Source organism: Sciurus carolinensis, chromosome 8 (assembly GCF_902686445.1).
Source record: "Sciurus carolinensis chromosome 8, mSciCar1.2, whole genome shotgun sequence".
Taxonomy (NCBI): domain Eukaryota; kingdom Metazoa; phylum Chordata; class Mammalia; order Rodentia; family Sciuridae; genus Sciurus; species Sciurus carolinensis.
The window spans coordinates 101,340,903-101,360,105 of NC_062220.1; the positions used below are offsets into that span (position 1 = coordinate 101,340,903).

Sequence of the window (19,203 nt, forward strand, 5' to 3'; positions counted from 1 at the left end):
GTCTTGAATGCTGCAGGGATCACTGACACAATCAATAATGATAATCATCATTTACCCTGGACAAGGATAAAATTGGATCCAATTGAATAGGTGTTAGAGAACTCGAGTAGTGACACTACTTCTGGGGGCAGTCACATCCTCAAGGCTATTCTACACGCATTCCAGTTTTTCTAGTATCAGGTGAACTAAAGAGAGCTGGGTGAAGCACAGACTCCAGCACAGCCTGGAAACAGCACGTTGGTTCTTTTGTATCTCTGTTCTTGTCCCTGTGTGAACCCAAAGCTGCAGGCTTTGTCACAAGGAAAATGCTATATGTCGTGTTTCAAATCTCCAGGAGGGCAGCTCCCTCACAGTTCATTTCCCTCAATGCATCTTCATTTCCTGTGAAGACAGTGACCTAGTTGCTGACACATTCTGACCCTGCTCACTGTCCCTTTGTCTCCACAGAATCTGTACCAGAACAGGTTTTTAGGCCTGGCTGCCATGGCGTCTCCATCTCGAAACTCCCAGAGCCGACGCCGGTGCAAGGAACCACTCCGCTACAGCTACAACCCTGACCAGTTCCACAACATGGATATCAGGAATGGCCCCCACGATGGTGTGACCATCCCCCGCTCCACCAGTGACACTGACCTGGTCACCTCAGACAGCCGTTCCACACTCATGGTCAGCAGCTCCTACTACTCCATTGGGCACTCACAGGACCTGGTAATCCACTGGGACATTAAGGAGGAAGTAGATGCTGGAGACTGGATTGGCATGTACCTCATCGGTGAGTAGATTATCACCTTCAGCCCCTCGCTTGAGGGAAATATTGACTTAACCAGGCCTACTAACAATGTGCTACGGAAATAATGGTCTACTGAAGTGTTCAACAAGTATTATTCATAATTCACTTTTACACAAACTTCAATATTTTTAAAACTGTACAATATAATTTAGACACACAACCATTATACACCAGAGTGTGTACTACAACGCACTGGAGACCACCAGTGTATTACCTTGTTTTTCTGCAGACCACATGATAAGGCGCTATTGCTGTCTCTATTTAATGAAAGAAAATCATGACATAGCAGGATGTGTCATGGTTAAAAACAAACATCCTTGCGCTTGAAACTACAGAAACTCCTCAAGTTGTGAATAAATGAATATCAAAAGCCTGTTTTAAAATCATGTGTTTATAAGACCACAGTAATACCATTACCCAACCAATGTGCACGTGTCGAAGTGCAGGCGATTTCACTTTTCTTTCCAACACAATCATTTCATCATGTCCTTCAAAATTCCAACTGCTTTGTATTCAGAAGATATTGGGGAACTGTACGTACAGTCATGGTGCTGGAGAAAGTTGACTTGATTTACCTTACATAAAGTTTTATACTCAAAATTGCCAAAGTTCCAAAATTGCAAGTTCATTAGAAAAGTTTTTTTATGTGAATTTTCTCAAGTCTGTACAAACAAACCACATTATACAAATAAATTGGACGTTGAAGCAACTACTTTATAAATTTCACCATTCTCATTAGTTTTGAAATAAAATCTTACAAATTTGAAATTATGAAAATAAATTACATGAAAAATGGATATGATTATACACAGTCAGTGTGTAAATTTTTGAGGTGGGGGACATAAGAGTCAACTGATCTATCACCAGGTCAATAGAGGTCAGGCCCTCTGCCCTCAGTTGGCACAGTGTACCATTTATGCATTTATGCATTTTGATTCGCTGTACACAAATGGGGTACAACTTTTCATTTCTATGGTTCCGCATGTTGTAGATTCATACCATTCATGTAATCATACATGTAAATAGGGTAATGATGTCTGTCTCTTTATAGAGCTACCTTCCTACAACTGGTGAGTGTGGATGCCATTCCTCAAATTAGGGAACAACTGAGGAGAAGGTTAATGAGCTCAGTGTGGAATTTACTGATTGTGGGACAAAAGAGATACAGTCATCCACAGTAAACAAAAGAATGGGTCTACGGCTCAACCATAGATTCAGGCTATGGCTATATATTAGGGATGACTGGAGCCCTGGTAGTCGATAAGGTTCTCTGTCGATGGTGTGTGGAAAAAGCATCAGAAAGCCCCTGTCATAGAGATGGGGGTAGGGAGAGGCAGAGGAGAAACTCAAAAAGAATATGGGAGAGGTGGTGAAAAGGAAGGACAACTAGAAACTCACACCACACAGGCTCTTGTCCTATGAGGATGTTGGAAGAAGGAAGGGGCTGTCAGCCACATCAAGTATCACGAAACTCTGTGAATGAATAGGATCTGGTGTTAACATGACATTTTGACTGAGCCAAAAGTAACCACAACTCATCGTCTTGGAATCTTACTCTGACAGTTTGTTATTCTCATAGTAGCTACACATACATAACTGTGAAGTTATTTAATGCAGAATGCCAACACTTTCAGTAGCATAACACTTCAAAAATGATTTTCCCATCCAAATTATCTGTGAATCTTAAAAGTTTATAATTTGTGAGTCTTTAGCAACTTTTCTTCCAGATTTGCAGTGCCTTGCCAAAGCTCAAGTCATGGGTAGAGACCCAGAAATTTAGGGATGGTAATTTAATTTAATCTCTCATTTTCAAATGAGGAGATGCCAATTGAATGGCTCCCATCATCACCCAGCTGCCTCCCCTAGCAGCAGAACTTATGCTAACAATGGGAACATGTTGACATTCTGGTGCAACATCAGATATGGGCCATTCCACATCAGTGGGTCATCAGAATGTCCAAGTAAGGCCAAGTAATGCCTTCAACATTGGGTGACCTCTAGCACTCTCCAGGCAAACATGATTTTCTTCTGTCATAAGAAGACAAAGATATCTGGATGTAGAGGATAATGGGTGGTCCTATTCAATCACACTGTCACAAAATCACCAGTGCTGTCCTTAACCAAGACCATAGGAACCCAGAAATTGTATGGTAATATTAGCATTACCATGATTATAAAGTGAAATAGAATTCATTTGCAGAGTGGTCCATGATGAGTTAAATGGGAACAATACGTGATTCTCTCTTAGTGGCATAGAATGGAGAAAGGTCTTGTGATATCAGTCACAGATCAATCTGATTTAGGATCAAATTCTGCCTCTGGCCTGAAATATGACCTCAGTCGGATACTGTAATCTAAGTCACAGATTCTGTTTGTCAGTTTTTCATTGCTGTAACCAAACACCTGACAAGAACAACTTAGAGGAGGAAAGACTCATGGTTATTTTGGCACATGATTTCAGAGGTTCAGTCCATGGTCATCTGGCTCTAAGGCAGAAACATCATGGCAGAAGGGTGTGGCAGAGGAAAACTGCCCAGCTTATGGCAGCCAGGAGTGGGGTGGGGGTGGGGAGGTGGACCAGGGAAAAGATAACCATTCTAGGGCATGCCCCCAGTGACCTACTTTCTCTGATTAGGTCCCACCTCCCAGTAGTTCACTCAGCTCTCCATGCATTAATTACTCAAATGCATTAATCCACTGATGAGGTCAAAGTCCTTATGATCGAATCATTGCCCTAAAACCCTACTTCTGAACCTTGCTGCATTAGGGATCATGCTTTCAAACATGAATTTTTAGGGGGGGGGACATTTCAAATCCAAATTATAATAGGTTTCTTATCTCCAAAATAGAGAAAAAAAAGATGGAATTTTCTTCTCACGATCAATGAGATAATGAGCATTTATTTTTTGGCAATCAGTATATCATTCTTGGTTTGTCTTGTCAAGTAGCTTTTTTCTCTGAATGCACTATATAAAAGACCCCTAATTTCCAGGCTTCATTCAGCCTAGACTTGGCCCCTAGATGAGCATTGTTTTAGTTGTTCGTTATAAACAAAAGCTTCTGACCAAATCATTAGGGTCCTGGAGAATGATGTTTTAGGGATTAGTAATTGTAAAAGCTTATCATTTGGTCAAAAACACGTGGCAGATATGTTAGAAATCATCATCTCCAGTAAATAGTGAAATTATTCATTCAGTAGTGCCTACTTGACTCTCACAAATAAAACCTAATTATTCATTAGTCCTATATTTAGGGCTAAAGATTCAGCAATACACATGACTAACTCACCCTAAGGGAATAAGGTAGTATAATTGGTTTAGGGGACATAATTTGATGGATACAATATATATTTCTAATCATTAGAATGCTATATTAATGAGAAAGTATCTACACAAATATTTTTACCTCTTTATTTTAAAAATCTAGCATCATAAAACTTCTTAAGAATATAAATTTTTAAAAAGATCCATTCCTTTTACTCCACTGGAAGTAGTCCCTATAAGACTACTTAAATATGAAATAAGTATGCAACAAAAATGTAATTGAATAGGGAAAGTAGGCATAATATGCTCATAATCTGCAAAAACATCTCTTTTATTAATCACACTTTTGACAAATCGCATTCATTATTATACCAGACTATCCTAATGCCATGCTAGAATTTTCCTAGTAATTTAAAACACAATGAAAGTAGAATACATTTATGCATTCAAAATTCCACCTATTAAGAGATAGTAAAAATTAAAATTAAAATTTTTCCAAAATTGCATCATTGAGTATGCTGATAGACTGGTGCCTGGAAATGTATATTGCCTTTCATATCTTCTGGATTTCTCCACCTGTGTGAGATTAGAGACTATAGTCAGTTTCAAATTGATTCTTCAGAATTTTTTGAGACTGCTTGTGACCCGTACCTGCTTGATGTGTGTCTGTGTGTGTGTGTGTACACTTGTGTATGTTTATAACTTTGTGTTAACCTTATGCATACTGAAACTGTGCCCCTAGTTGGCACAGTTCCATGAACTGAGGTAACAGGGGTAAGAGTTACCAAAGAACCAGCAAAGGGAAGACATAACTCTGAGTGATGTACACAGGTTTCAGTTAACAGGGCACTGTGCAAAGTAAGGATCGCCTCTCTCCTTCTCAAGTTCTGTCTCTCTCTCTCTCTCTCTCTCTCTCTCTCTCTCTATACATACATATATATATACATATATATACACACACACACATATATGTATTATATAAATGCATATATACATTTATAACAACATTTATGTGTGTCTATGTTGTCTGTGTATAATTTATGGATATATATATATGTAAAATTCAATCTTCTTTTATTAGTTTTTGGGGCTGGGGATGGAACCCAGGGTCTTATACATTTTTGTCTCCTTATTCTTTCACTTTTTAATGAAGTGTGTTAGAATATAGCAAAAATTTTAAACCTTTGTCTACTATATTAGACTCTTTTCTGTTGCTAGTAACACAGTAACAGAGACTGGGTGAGTTATAAAGAAAAGAAGATTTCTTTTGGCTCACAGTTTTGATCCAAGATCAAAGGACCCAATCTAGTGGAGTCCTGAGGCAGCATAGGGCATCACATGGCAAGAGACAGGGTATACTTGTTTGCACACAGACAGGTGCATGCTTGTGTATGCGAGTCAACTTTCCATTGCTGTAACAAAACACCTGAGATAACCAACTTATAAAGAGAAATTTATTTGGGCTCATGGTTTCAGTTCTTTGTTGGTTGACTCTATTGCTTTGGGCCTTTGGCGAGACAGAGCATCATGGTGGGGAGCCTTTAGTAGAACAAAGCTTCTTCAGAGCCAGAGAGTGAAAAAGAGAGAAGAGGAAGGGACTATGGTCCCACTTTCCCCTTCAAGGGCACCCCTCCAGTGAGTGGACGATCTCCAGCTAGGCTCCACCTCTTACAGTTTCCACAATCTTCCAGCAGTGCCAAACTGGGGACTAAGCCTTTATCACATGGTTCGTTGGGGGATATTTAAGATCCAAACTTTTGCAATGTGTATTCTCCAGTCTCTCTCTCTCTCTTCTTGTAAAGCCACCAGTATTTCTCATGGGGGTTCCACCCTCATGACCTTTACTAGTTCTAATCACCTCCAAAAGATCCCACCTCTAGACAACACCACAGTCAGATTAAACGTCCAGTTCTCGATATTTCACAATGCAGATTGAACTCCAACATAAGTTCTGAAGGAGACTAACCATATTTAAACCATAGCCTCTACCTTCACATCTACAAACTGTGTATTTTGTAGATGTTGATGCTGATTTTTAGGGCTATGAATGTTCATGATATTCATACCCTTTTACTCTAATGATTTATTACGGCTTGTTATTTCAGATTCACTGGGGTCCCTTATACTATACTTTGCCTTGAACTTTATTTTTTTAACTGCTACAATTGCTAGTATCTCAGTTTTCTTCTACTTCATACCTGCTTGTTATTTTTCTTTCTATATTTATAATCTTTCTGTCTTTTTTAAGCGTGACTCTTTGTGTATGTATTTTTATTCTGATCTGAGTCTCTTTTAATTGGCTATGGTAGTATATTTATATTTATTGTACTTGCTATTATATTAGAACTTCTTGTTGCCACCTTTCTTCATATTCTTTAATGTATTTTCCTTTTGGTTTCGTGTGTGTGTGTGTGTGTGTGTGTGTGTATGTTTCCTACCTTTAACTGGAATGGTCTGTTGATTTATAAGTTATGCCTCTTTTACTCTTCTTACAGTGACCATATTTAATTATCAACAATGGTTTTCAGTTGAGGTGATTTTGCCCCTCAGGAAACACTAGGTAATGTCCGAAGATATTTTGGGTTACTGTTGGAGGTGCTACTGGCATTAACTGAGTGGAGCCCAGGGATGCCACTAAACATGGTACATAGCACAGAATAGCCTCATAATAGCAAATAGTTATCCACCCAAAGATAGCAAGAGTGCCCAGGTTGAGAAACCCTAGGCTAGGCTCATATTTGTTTGCCTCTATTGATTTCTTAGCAATATCTCTTCTTCCAACAGACTAGTTGTTCTGCCAGCATGGTTCCATAGTCCCTTGGTCTTCAGGACTTTCATTTTTTCAGATATGGACACTTTCCTTTATTCTCTATATTCCTTATCTTTTGCTGTACATTTTGTCTTTTGGTCTTGTGATCTGCTGAAAAGTTTTCTAGATTAGATTTAACTTGCTAATCTATTTTCACTAGAATTCATACCAGTAGAATGGAACAGGAGCAGCAATGGACACATGAGTAGTACTCATGGACTGTTTGGGTCAGCACTCCATGGGGAACAGTTCCATGGTTAAATAAAGATGGACGTCTCTGCCCTCCTTACCTCACTTTTAGAGATTCATAATGTATATTAAAGGTTTGAGAAGCACGGAGAGGAGCAACTCATTGTATTTTGTTCAATACAGTATTATCTGAACTTTCTTGAGCAAAAACCACTTTTATTTCTCAATTTGTTCCAGTTTGGGAAACCATACACTAGGATTTATGAGAAATTATAAACACAGAAATTCAGTCCATAAGAAACATTTAATGTTCAGGGTCTTAAAATTTAGGATATAGGAGGGGTGAAGATGTATTTCTTTTTTTTTTTATTGTAAACAAATGGGATACATGTTGTTTCTCTGTTTGTACATAGAGTAAAGGCATACCATTTGTGTAATCATAAATTTACATAGGGTAATGTTGGTTGATTCATTCTGTTATTTTTGCCCTTCCCCCCACCACTCCCACCCCTCTTTTCCCTCTATACAGTTCTTCCTTCCCCCATTCTTGCCCCCCCAACCCTAACTCTAACCCTAAAACTAACCCCTCCCACGCCCCATTACGTATCATCATCCACTTATCAGCGAGATCATTCTTTCTTTGGTTTTTTGAGATTGGCTTATCTCACTTAGCATGATATTCTCCAATTTCATCCATTTGCCTGCAAATGCCATAATTTTATCATTCTTTATGGCCGAGTAATATTCCATTGTATATATATATGCCACAGTTTCTTTATCCATTCATCAACTGAAGGGCATCTAGGTTGGTTCCACAATCTGGCTATGGTTAATTGAGCAGCAATGAACATTGATGTGGCTGTATCTCTGTAGTATGCTGATTGTAAGTCCTTTGGGTATAGGCCAAGGAGTGGGATAGCTGGGTCAAATGGTAGTTCCATTCCAAGTTTTCTAAGGAATCTCCACACTGCTTTCCAGAGTGGCTGCACTAATTTGCAACCCCACCAGCAATGTATGAGTGTACCTTTCTCCCCACATCCTCGCCAACACCTGTTGTTGCTTGTATTCTTGATAATCGCCATTCTAATTGGGGTGAGATGGAATCTTAGGGTGGTTTTGATTTGTATTTCTCTTATTACTAGAGATGTTGAACATTTTTCCATATGTTTGTTGATTTTTTGTAGGTCTTCTTCTGTGAAGTGTCTGTTCATTTCCTTAGACCATTTGTCAATTGGGTTATTTGTAGTCTTGGTGTTGAGTTTTTTGAGTTCTTTATAGATTCTGGAGATTAGTGCTCTATCTGAAGTATGATTGGCAAAGATTTTTCTCCCACTCTGTAGGCTCTTTCTTTGCATTGCTGATAGTTTCCTTTGCTGAGAGAAAGCTTTTTAGTTTGAATCTATCCCAGTTGTTGATTCTTGCTTTTATTTCTTGTGCTATGGGAGTCCTGTTGAGGAAGTCTGGTCCTAAGCCGACATGTTGAAGATCTGGACCTACTTTTTCTTCTATAAGATGCAGGGTCTCTGGTCTGATTCTGAGGTCCTTAATCCATTTTGAGTTTAGTTTCATGCACGGTGAGAGATATGGGTTTAGTTTCATTCTGTTGCATATGGATTTCAATTTTCCCAGCACCATTTGTTGAAGAGGCTATCTTTTCTCCATTGCATATTTTTGGCACCTTTGTCTAGTATGAGAAAATTATATTTATTTGGGTTTGTCCGTGTCCTCTATTCTGTACCATTGATCTGAAGTATTTCTTAGTCAAGAAAGAAAGTGAATACTTGTGCCTAAAGAAACAATATAAAGGAAAAGACACATAAAAAGAGAATTGGACGATGGTCCATAGGACCTGCCCTGCCACTTTACCTTTAGAGTTCCTTCCTAGTACATGAGAATAGCACTTCTACATCATGGATTTAGAAATGTAAAAGGGTAATAGATTCTCCCCATCAGACCTTACTATTTTAGTAAAGTCATAGTGGGAGAATCCTTAGAGATTTTTCCAAGATTTTGTTAACAGAGGCATGAGTTACTCTGAGTAACCAAAGCCTTTTTGTGCTTCTTCTGATGGGCTTAAGAGACCTGGGTGGTGAATTGAGTCTCCTTCATAATTGATTATGGGCTCACTTGCCCATTCTGCTTTTAACAGCAGTAGTATTTTGTTGTCCACTCTTCTATTATAGATTAGGATGTGGAAAGCATAGCTACAGTTTTCACTATTAAGACACATCAAGAGAAAATACAGTTCTCATTTCTAAGGTAAACTTCACTAGAACTTTCTGGTTAAAATTTTAATAACCTGCAAAAATATTTTCTCTGTTATATACTGGGAGCAGGAGGTAGGATGTTACATACCAGAAGAAATAAACATCGTCCCCAAACATATTCTTATTTTGAGGAACTTAATATATCTTTTTGTGTCCTGTTCAAAGCGCATAATGACTAAATTTTAAATAGTATTGGCATAAGCTATTATTAATGGCTTTGCTCATTAAGTATCATGGGGCTTTAAAATAGGATGCCCTATTTTTAGCTTAGTCTCTAGACAGAAATAGCTGCTTATTAGATGGCCTACACTATTCTGAGACTTCTGCCTATAATAGTTCATTTAATACTCACAGCAAAAATATTAAGGTAGGTGCTAATGTTATACCCATTTTGTAGTGAAGGAGCTGAGACACAGAAGCTAAGTAAGATCACATAGAAATGGTAGCTGTAACCTTCCTGCCTCAAGGGTGGCTGTAAATATTGCTCCCACAGACAGATTTTTGCCCCAATGAAGAATACAGAACAAAGAGCCTCCAGGCAGACAGCCTAGGAGCCACATTCCTCACTGTGGTGGCGAGCATGATTTGGCCCTTAGCAACTATTCCAGTACTCTTCTCTCCTCCAATGCATTTCTCTAGCACAGAATATGGTCCTTGCCAACACATTTGGATTCCTAAGCAAAGACTAGGAACTTTTCTAAGGTAGTAAGAGGACCATTTTGTTTTCTTGTGATACTTGTTACTAAGTGTTGTTATTTGTGTTAGGAAAACAGATATTCATCAGGACAAAGTGTCAATCCCTTAAAATGTGTTGTGCATAAATGTGTATAGAAAAATATATCTTCTTCTCTTTAAAATGTGTTATTTTATCAGTTTTTTGTGATTCTTCCCAATTCCCCTCCCTTTTCTCATTTGTGCTCCTGTGGATTCCTTGATACTTAACCCAAAACTTTCTAAATTCTAGTGAAATTACCTGTTTTCCTGAACAAATCGTCAAATATATTAGAAACTCCTGAGTACAAAGATCATGTCTCGTTCACCTGTACATCACCAGGGTTTTTAGCACAATGCTTAGAATGGAGAAAAGTATGCAGTACATATTGTCTAATACATGAATGAACATCATTCTTCTAGATGTTGCTGTTTATGAATACCTGACCATATCTACTAAACTGAATATTCAGATAATCAGAGTGGATAAATTTAGGTATATACCACCTCTTGGAGAATTGCCATAATGAGGCAAATTTCTACCTGGGTGTGAAACTCATTATATCTGTACTGAAGACCCAGGGAGCTAGGAAAATATTATGCTTTTTTGCAGAAATGAGGCAATTACTGTAAAAGACATATTATGCAATCATCTTAGTAACCCAAACAGGGCTGTAAGCACACACTGTGAATTTAAAGACAGGCAAATTTTGCAAACAAGTGATTTTCCAAAGGATACAAACAGTTCTTGCTGTTAACAAAGCAGAGATGGTGCTCCTTGACCAGTCATCTTTGCAAAGAAGGGGCAGCTAAAAATGTGCAAACAACATAGCAGGTTATAGGTACCATCTACCAGTTATCTCATTTACTCCTTCCTGAAAGGCAGAAATTTTTACTACCTACCTCTCACTTTGCCAGTAAGAAACCTGAGGCTATAGATAAGACAATATTGGTAAATGGCACAAAAAGCCTAAAGAGTTGTTCTTTTGGCTTCAAGCTCAGCCCTTTTCGAACTTTATCATTGCCTGTTTTCTCAGTCCAGCCAGATGCAGGATGAGAACCTCAGAGTATCCTGGGTTCCCTATTTCCTTCTTTGCAGAGCCTTGATTCTGGGACTGCCTTCAGTCCCAGATTTGGACTCTCAAAACATGTTTTTTCCCAGATCCTCAGATCCAGCTAGCTCAGATGATTACTTTCTGGTGAAGTGAAAACTACATGGGCCCCAGAGAGTAGAGGTAAAATTCATATCCCTAGCTTCATGTGCACTGGGAATGTGGAGTCTGAAACCAAGGAGGTGACCTCAACGTGGTCTTCTAGGATCTGTCTGCTCCAAGAATCTGGCATTCCTCTCTGGGCAATGGGCTTTTAAGATATCAGTGTGTTGCAATGTAATGAGAAAAGAAACAGCAGTAAATGAAAACACAGTCACTTAATAGCTGCTCCCAGTACCTCCAAACAGTAAGTTCTCCCCTACCTTGTCCCTCCACACACCCAGCTTCATTCCCACCCATGCAGCTCTTCTCATCCTTCAGCATTCTTTGACCACCCTGTTGGACTTCTTCCTTGTCACTGTGTCTAAGCACCCTGTTCTCTTCCTCCATCTCTTATTGCAGGTTACAAGAATACATTTATTTCTTTGTTTTTTGTTTAAAAGTGTTTTCTTAATGTTTGTATGCTTCTATTCATAATCATATTGGTTTTGTCTATTCTGTGGTCCCTGCACCTTCTTCAGCATCTAGTGGATGGCTGAATCTTAACTGTTGAATGATAAAATGAATGCATGAGGTCAAGAAGGCATAGGTGAATAAGTTCACGGATGAGACTCATGTACCAGATGATTATGATGCCCAGATCAGAGAAGAGATGATGTGGTCAATGAGAACTGGCCTCTAGATGGAAAGCATGATTAGACATTTTCTTTATGTCTTATCCTCAATCTCAAATAAGTCTCAGCTCGTAGAATCTTTTGGAGGAAGACTTTCATATGAGATTTCACAGTTATAAGAGCCATTGAAAGTGCAATGAACTACCACTGCTGTGATTATTTCTGTTCCCAGAGAAATTCAAGAACCATCTATGTAATCACTTCCAGGAACATTGGGTGGGGAGAAGATTCCTGCACTAACAGGGGGTTGGTCCTGATGATGTCTTAGGATGCTTCAAGCTGTCTGATTCTATGATTCCAGGTGCTTTTTCTTCTATAAGCTGTGAATGACATTCACACCCTTTGCTCTTTTTTCTTTTGATTTCCCACCCCCAAGATATGCCATTGATGGTATGTTTATCTGCTCTCCTTTTTTTTTCTGTGAATATAGATGAAGTCTTGTCTGAAAATTTTCTGGACTATAAGAACCGTGGAGTCAATGGCTCTCATCGTGGCCAGATCATCTGGAAGATTGATGCCAGCTCTTACTTTGTGGAACGTGAGTACTTTTACCATTCTTGTTGCTCAGCACACATGGCTGAAGAAGAATTCAATTGCTTTGTTCTTTGTCCTGTGATTTCACTTCCCCATAGAAATGTGCCATGTAAAACAGAGAGGTAGATTAAATGAGATCCTTAAAAATTTTTTCAGTGGTGAGTAGTGAGTTCTAGAACAACTGAGTTACAGCCATCTAAACCAGGCCAGAGGGCCACTCTAATACCAAAGAAAACTATGGTTAATGTTCATCAGCCTCTGGACTCAGGACCCTTTGACTCATATCCCTTGACTTTCACTTCAGACTTCTCCAACTTTGCTATGATTAAGACCACATCTTCTCAATATGTACCCTGTTTCAGTTTTGCCTTTTCTTGATCCAGTGCTATAAGGCTCCTTGCTCATGACTCCAATATGTTGATAATATTCCACACTTTGTCATACCTTTGGCTCTTGCTACTCCACAGAATGGGGATGACATGTTAATAATGCCAGCCAATTTCTTTGACTCCCGGTATACTGACATTTCTGGGTGTATGCACTGGTATTATTTATATTATCAAGATATTGTGCTAAGTGAAATAAGCCAATCCCCAAAAAGCAAAGGTCACATGTTCTGTCTGGATGCTAACACAAAACAAAGGAAGGGGGCAGGAAGAATAGAAGAAATCCAGTGGATTAGACAAAGGGGAATGAAGGGAAGGGAGGGGGACAGCAATAGGAAAGACAGTGGAATGAATCTGACACAACTTCCCTATGTATATATATGTATACACCACATCATGTACAACCACAGAATGGGATCCTAATTAGAATTAGATGTACTCCATGTTAAGTTAATATACTCTACTGTTATGAATAACTAAAAAGAACAAAAAATAATGATAGGAATATAAAAAGGGTCTATAATCTGTGCTAAGAAGTTATAATAAAATTATCTCTTCAAAATAAAATAATTGAGTGAAAGCATATTCAAACTAGGTTAAGGAACAGCATTCTATTTTTTAAAAAAGCAAATGACTTAGAAAGAGCATGTTCAAAATAACTGAACACTTTAGAAAAATGACATTTTTAAATGTTCTTATGCACACTTGAGAAGATTCTAGTCCTCAGTACACCTGTCACATTAGCAGCATCTCATTGTTTTGAGAAAATGAATGAAAGTGAAATGAAAGGTAGATACTTACATTTTGTATCAAATGAGTGATCAATATATTAAGAAGCTATGGTTCTATACTAATAAAATTTGTCAAATTACAAAAATTGACAAATATAGTTTGTCAAAAGCAAAAATTTATCAAGACAAAGTTTAACTGAGTTTGAAAATGATTACAACATTAACTCAGGGGAATACATACAAATCAAGTAAATTAAAAAGTTACAATGAGGCGGGCATGGTGGCACATGCCTGTCATCCCAGGGGCTCAGGAGGCTGAGGCAGGAGGATCTCGAGTTCAAAGCCAGCCTCAGCAACTTAGTGAGGCCCTTAGTAACTCAGCAAGACACTGCCTCTAACTAAAATATGAAAAAGAGCTGGGATGTGGCTCAGTGGTTAAATGCCCCTGGGTTCAATTACCAGCACCAAAAAAAAAGAACAGTTACAATGAATTATGGTTTAAGGAGTCTGAATGGATTAAAAACATATATCATAAGCTACATATATTTATGTTTTGGTGTAAAATAATTTTAATTTTCAAAAACGTATGATTGAAAATGGGCTAAATTAACAAGTAGGGAGAGATTGAATTTCAAAATGTTCTGATATGGCTATTCTTCATTAACACATCAAGGCATTAAAGGTTCTCTTGCTATAGTAAAATCCAGACCATTTTCTAGAAGGTTACAGAAGTGTTTGTTATGATCCAAAAATAAGATTCTTTGCAGCCTCCTGATGGCAATAAACACATTAACCTAATTGATAAATTATATGCTCTTAAAATGAAGAATAATTTTGCTCACATTGAACATTGGCCAGATTTTATATACTGAAGTATAACAAAAGGTCACTGTTTCTACATGGAGATTAAATTAAAATAATAAAACAAAATGATATTTTCCTTTTATTTTTATTCTTCATTTTTCTCTTTATTTTTTCCTTTTGTTATTTGTTTTAATGAGAGTGGAAGTATATTGCAAATGATCTAGAGTCTATAATGTTTTAATAGCATATTTCTTTTGGGGTTATAATTCAATTTAGAAGCACGTAATTGCTATTGATTTATACAGTTTTTTAAATGGTCTGACTAAATCAGATTTTGAAAGTACCACCAAATTAGAAGTATTCTAAAAATAATATTTTCTGTGCTCTCCAAGGAGTTAGGGACATGATAAAATACAAAAGAATCATTTCCTATTCTCTGGCATGATTTTTCCTTAGTTGGCCCCTGGGATTTGTCTACAGTAATAATGGCATAATAGGAGGACTGTAGAGATGCGATGTTTAACATGACAAAAGAAGGAACTGGTGAAATTTTAACTCTACCCATCCTGATAAAATCTTATAATGGTGTTGTAGTAATTCAGTGTTCATTTTTTACTATGTGCAGTTGGGTTCAACTGACCACTCTTGAACTTTCAGAAGGAGTTATAATAGGCCTTGTCAAATACATACTCCTACCAGGAGTCTGTATCTCTGGCCCAAATCTGTTGCTCATCAAATTGTAGTGGGAAGAACCAAGTAGTGTGACTAGAACAACTGCTCACTACAACCAAAAGAGACCACAGTCAGAGATGCCCTTTCTCCACACACTCTTGTGTTCTCATCACTATTCCGATCCCATCTTCTCACCTCTGTCCAGGTGTAAACAAGAAACTGGAATCGTGTGACTGCTTTGCCTTGTCTTCCTGTGCTGCCCCTGGTCGGTACCAACTTTCCCCTGTCTCAATTCCCAAGTCAGCTGAGATGAAGCCAAGAGGTTTTCAGATTCAGCTGCTTCCCCATCTCTACCCTTGCTTTCCAGTGTGGACGTGTGCTCTAGATTCACACCCAGATTCTCTGCATTTATCGGAAAAACATCCCTCAAACACCTTTTCAGCACATCATTTCCAAATCCTTTTTCATCACGTTGTTGTCTTAGTCCATTCAGGCTACTGTCACAAAATACCTTAGACTGGCTAAGTTATCAGTAATGGAAATTTATTTGTGTAGACTGGGAAGTTCTGGATCAAGATACCAGCAGATTTAGTGTCTGGTGAGGACTAATTCTTGGCTTCAAAGATGACACCTTCTTGCTGTGTCAAAGAAGAGGCCAAGGGGGCTAGGGAACTTCCTTCAATCCCTTTTATAAGGGGATTAATCTCATTTGTCATCATCTCCCAAAGGCCTGACCTCTTAATACTTTCATACTGGCAATTAAGTTTAGTTTTGGGAATTCGGGGGAATACATCCAGACCGTAGGATCATTTCAAATTAAAAAAAAAAAAAAAAAAAAAACAGTGGTCCCTAATTATACATAACAGAAACTCTAAACCATTGATCCTACTATAAGATTTTAATGACACTTCTCTGAACATAGGAAGGCAAGAGTTACATATGTGCGCCTGTCAGAATTTGCCTCATCACCCTGAGCTTCAGCAGATGGCTTTGGAGCGAGAGGTGGTATGATCACCACAGTGGCTCATGGCCACTGAGACTCTAAGCTTCTAGTGTCTTCTTCTATAAAGTGAATATAACATACATCCCCCACAAGGTGATTCCATGAGAACTACCTGAAAAAGCATGGGTGATTGTCTAGACATGCATCTGGGACAGTCAACACTCAGTAAACACCAAGTGGACTGCTGTCACTAGAAGGCTTTGTACTGGGGATTGTGGGTGTTGTTCCAATAGCGTTCAGGGCAGGAATGTACATTCAGCTTTGATTTCTGCTCTAGAAATGGACATCTTAATGTCTCAGTGACAACTGTGACTTATATGACTGTATGCTGAGAGTTTTCTGTGGGGAAATCCTTTGCAGCCAAATTCGGAGACTGAAGGACCCTGAAGGAAAACCAAGGCTCCAGAAGAACTCGCTGACTTCTTTTCATTAACATTTCTGACACATACTTTCTCCTGCATGGAAAGGCAGAAAGACCAACACTGCGGGAGCCAGAGGCAGCCAGCTCTGCATGAGATACAGGGACTTTGTCAGACCACAATCCAGATGGACATGTTCCTAGAACCTTTTATTTGAATTTAGGTAGGTTTTCACCAGGACTATTCTACCTTTTGAGTCAATATGACCAAGGATTGCACTATGGGCTTCTATTTTCAATTGTATTTTACTATTTTCAGTGAGATGTGTCCATTTGTGGTACAATAATCATTTGGTCCAAGACTCTATACCATTCAGAAGGTTAAGTCTACTGAACATTGACCTGTGCAAGGTAAAACTGTGACAGTTATACTGCTTCACAAGTTTTCTATTAGGAACAAGCATGACTCCATATAAATATTTGCAAGACAACAGGCATGTATATATCTTACTTTTGATTCTATGACTCCATGAAAACAATGCTAAAGTGAAATCATGGTTAAAGTTGCATTGCAATACAATTATAAAGGAATTCCAGCATTGCTAATGTTCTTGCTCGTGTTTCTTAAATTTTAAGAAAAGAATTCATGGTTCACACTAATACTCTTAAAGTTCTTTTTCATCTTTGATCTGTGCCCTTTCACCACATGATTTCCCTGGTGTCCTTCCCACCTAATCTTCTCCATAAGCCTACTTGTGATCATAGCTACACTTAATGTTGGCCTTTCTTCTTATTTCCTTCAAATTTTGCTTTAGAAGACATAAAAGAAATAATCTTGCTAGGGAAAAGCCTCCTGGGGTGATAGAGGAAGGAATCCAAGCCATCAAATCTATAATCATTCACTCGTTAGCAGACCAGAGTGAAAGGCCTAGAAATATTCATGTACTAATAATTTTGTCCCTTTAACGTTATTACATATCATGTGATATCATATTTTATATTATACATATTGTGTGCTAATGGAATGTACAAAGAATATAAAAGTGATTAAAATTAGATAGAGCTGTTTCCAGATGGCTCTTTGGACTAGGTCTTAATAAAAGAGTAAGATTGAAGGGCATGGCACTGATGGGCAGAGACAAAAGCAGAGCTGGTCAGGGAGGACACTTCCAAACTGTGTGAAGGATGCAGGGAGCTATGACTAGCTGGCATTCAGTTGAGAATTATGTGAAAGTTCAAGGTGCTTAGATTTAATGTAGCATAGGAAACCATTCATTACTTTGTTTTTGTTTTGTTTTTTAGCTTTAGAATAATGTGATAAAAATGGGTTTGGGGAATATTTGTTCCACATAACGTAAAGAAAACTTATCTGCCTTAACTAACCACAGTAATCACAGCTATAGCTTGCAGCTTGTGAGAGAAGGGCAGGAAGAGGACTGAGAGGGGCTCTGGTTACTGGCTAGTCACCCTTTGGCTGCACTGAACTGCTAGAGGCAAAACTAAGGGCACAGTGTTTCTAACTGAACAAGGTCAGTGAGACAGTAGGACTGTGGCAATGGAGGGCAGAGATCCAGGTGGGAAGACAGAACATAGGAGTAAGGGGACATGGCAAATTCATCCCAAGACCACTCAATGTGAGAAGCCAAGATGTTGTAGATAATCCTTTATTATCATGTCAAGTATTTCATTATATCCAGGAGCATCAAAATCAACCTTCTGTCCATGTGAGTCTCAGTCTCTTAGATTAAATAACAAAGAGTAACTGAGCATTATTACAGAAAAAAAAAAAAAACAGAAAGATAAAACCAAATCATTCAATTAAGATTCACAACAATACAAAAGATAATTCTGGCTTCTTATCAAAATATGTCTGATTCTCCCAAGATGAAAACTCTTAACACAAATAAGTGGTCAAGATCCTATTAACCCAGACTTTTCTAGATTAACCTTGAGTTGCCATGTCTCTTAATCTTATAGGGTTTCAGAAATGAGAGTTTCATCCCTGCTAACCAAGGCTCTTGAATCACACTAGGGATGTGCTAACCAGCTTTCCATTACTACAAAGAAATATCTGAAATAAGTAAGGTAGAGATAAGAGAAAAGTTGACTAACAGTTTTGGAGGTTCCAGTCCATGATCAAATGGCCCCATTGTTTTGGGCCTGTGGTAAGGCAGCACATCATGGCAGGATGGCAATGGTGGGGAGCATGTGGTGGAGCAAAACTGCTTGTGTCATGAGCTAGGAAGCAAAAGGGAAGAAAGGAAGGGGCCAAGTCCCTCTTCAAGTACCTACTCTCAGTGACCCCAGGACCTCCCACAGGCACCTCCTCTTAAAAAGCTATAGAGACTCCCAATAATGCCACCTTGGGGAGCAAGCCTTTAACATATCCTCCTGTGAGGACACTCAAAAGTCAAAGGAAAGACAAGCACAACTTCTTCCTGTACCTCAAGTGAAATTCTATGAAGAGGAGACATAACCTGGCGTTGGTGCCAGGATTTGGTCGCCATCCATGAATTAGAGAAACTGCTGGGTGAATTTGCTCAGTGGAAAGGAAGGACTAGCTTGCAGGGGCTGGGTGGCAAGGGAAAGCACTGGAAAGGTACTAAGGTGGAGAGTAGCTGGGCAGTGAATCTGAGGTAGGTGAGACAAAATTAAAAAAGAATTCTGGGGGAAGGATCCTGTGGTCCAGAGGTTCTAAGTAGTGTAGATGTGGGCCTACAAAGCACAGAAAGTTCCTGAAATGCTCTCTGTGAATAAACATCCTGATTAGACTTGCATTCTAGACATTTTATCTTGGCAGC

General features: G+C 38.6%; 1 protein-coding gene across 4 annotated transcripts in view; it reads left to right on the forward strand.

Annotated features, from left to right (window-relative positions):
- Hecw1 (HECT, C2 and WW domain containing E3 ubiquitin protein ligase 1) overlaps nt 1-19,203 on the forward strand; it is a 428,371-nt gene that overhangs the window by 177,724 nt on the left and 231,444 nt on the right. For all 4 annotated transcript variants that reach the window (XM_047562304.1, XM_047562303.1, XM_047562306.1 and 1 more), the window contains 2 exons: nt 448-772; nt 12,345-12,452. In XM_047562304.1, the coding sequence (XP_047418260.1) occupies nt 448-772; nt 12,345-12,452 (433 nt within the window). The remainder of the gene's footprint in view (nt 1-447; nt 773-12,344; nt 12,453-19,203) is intronic.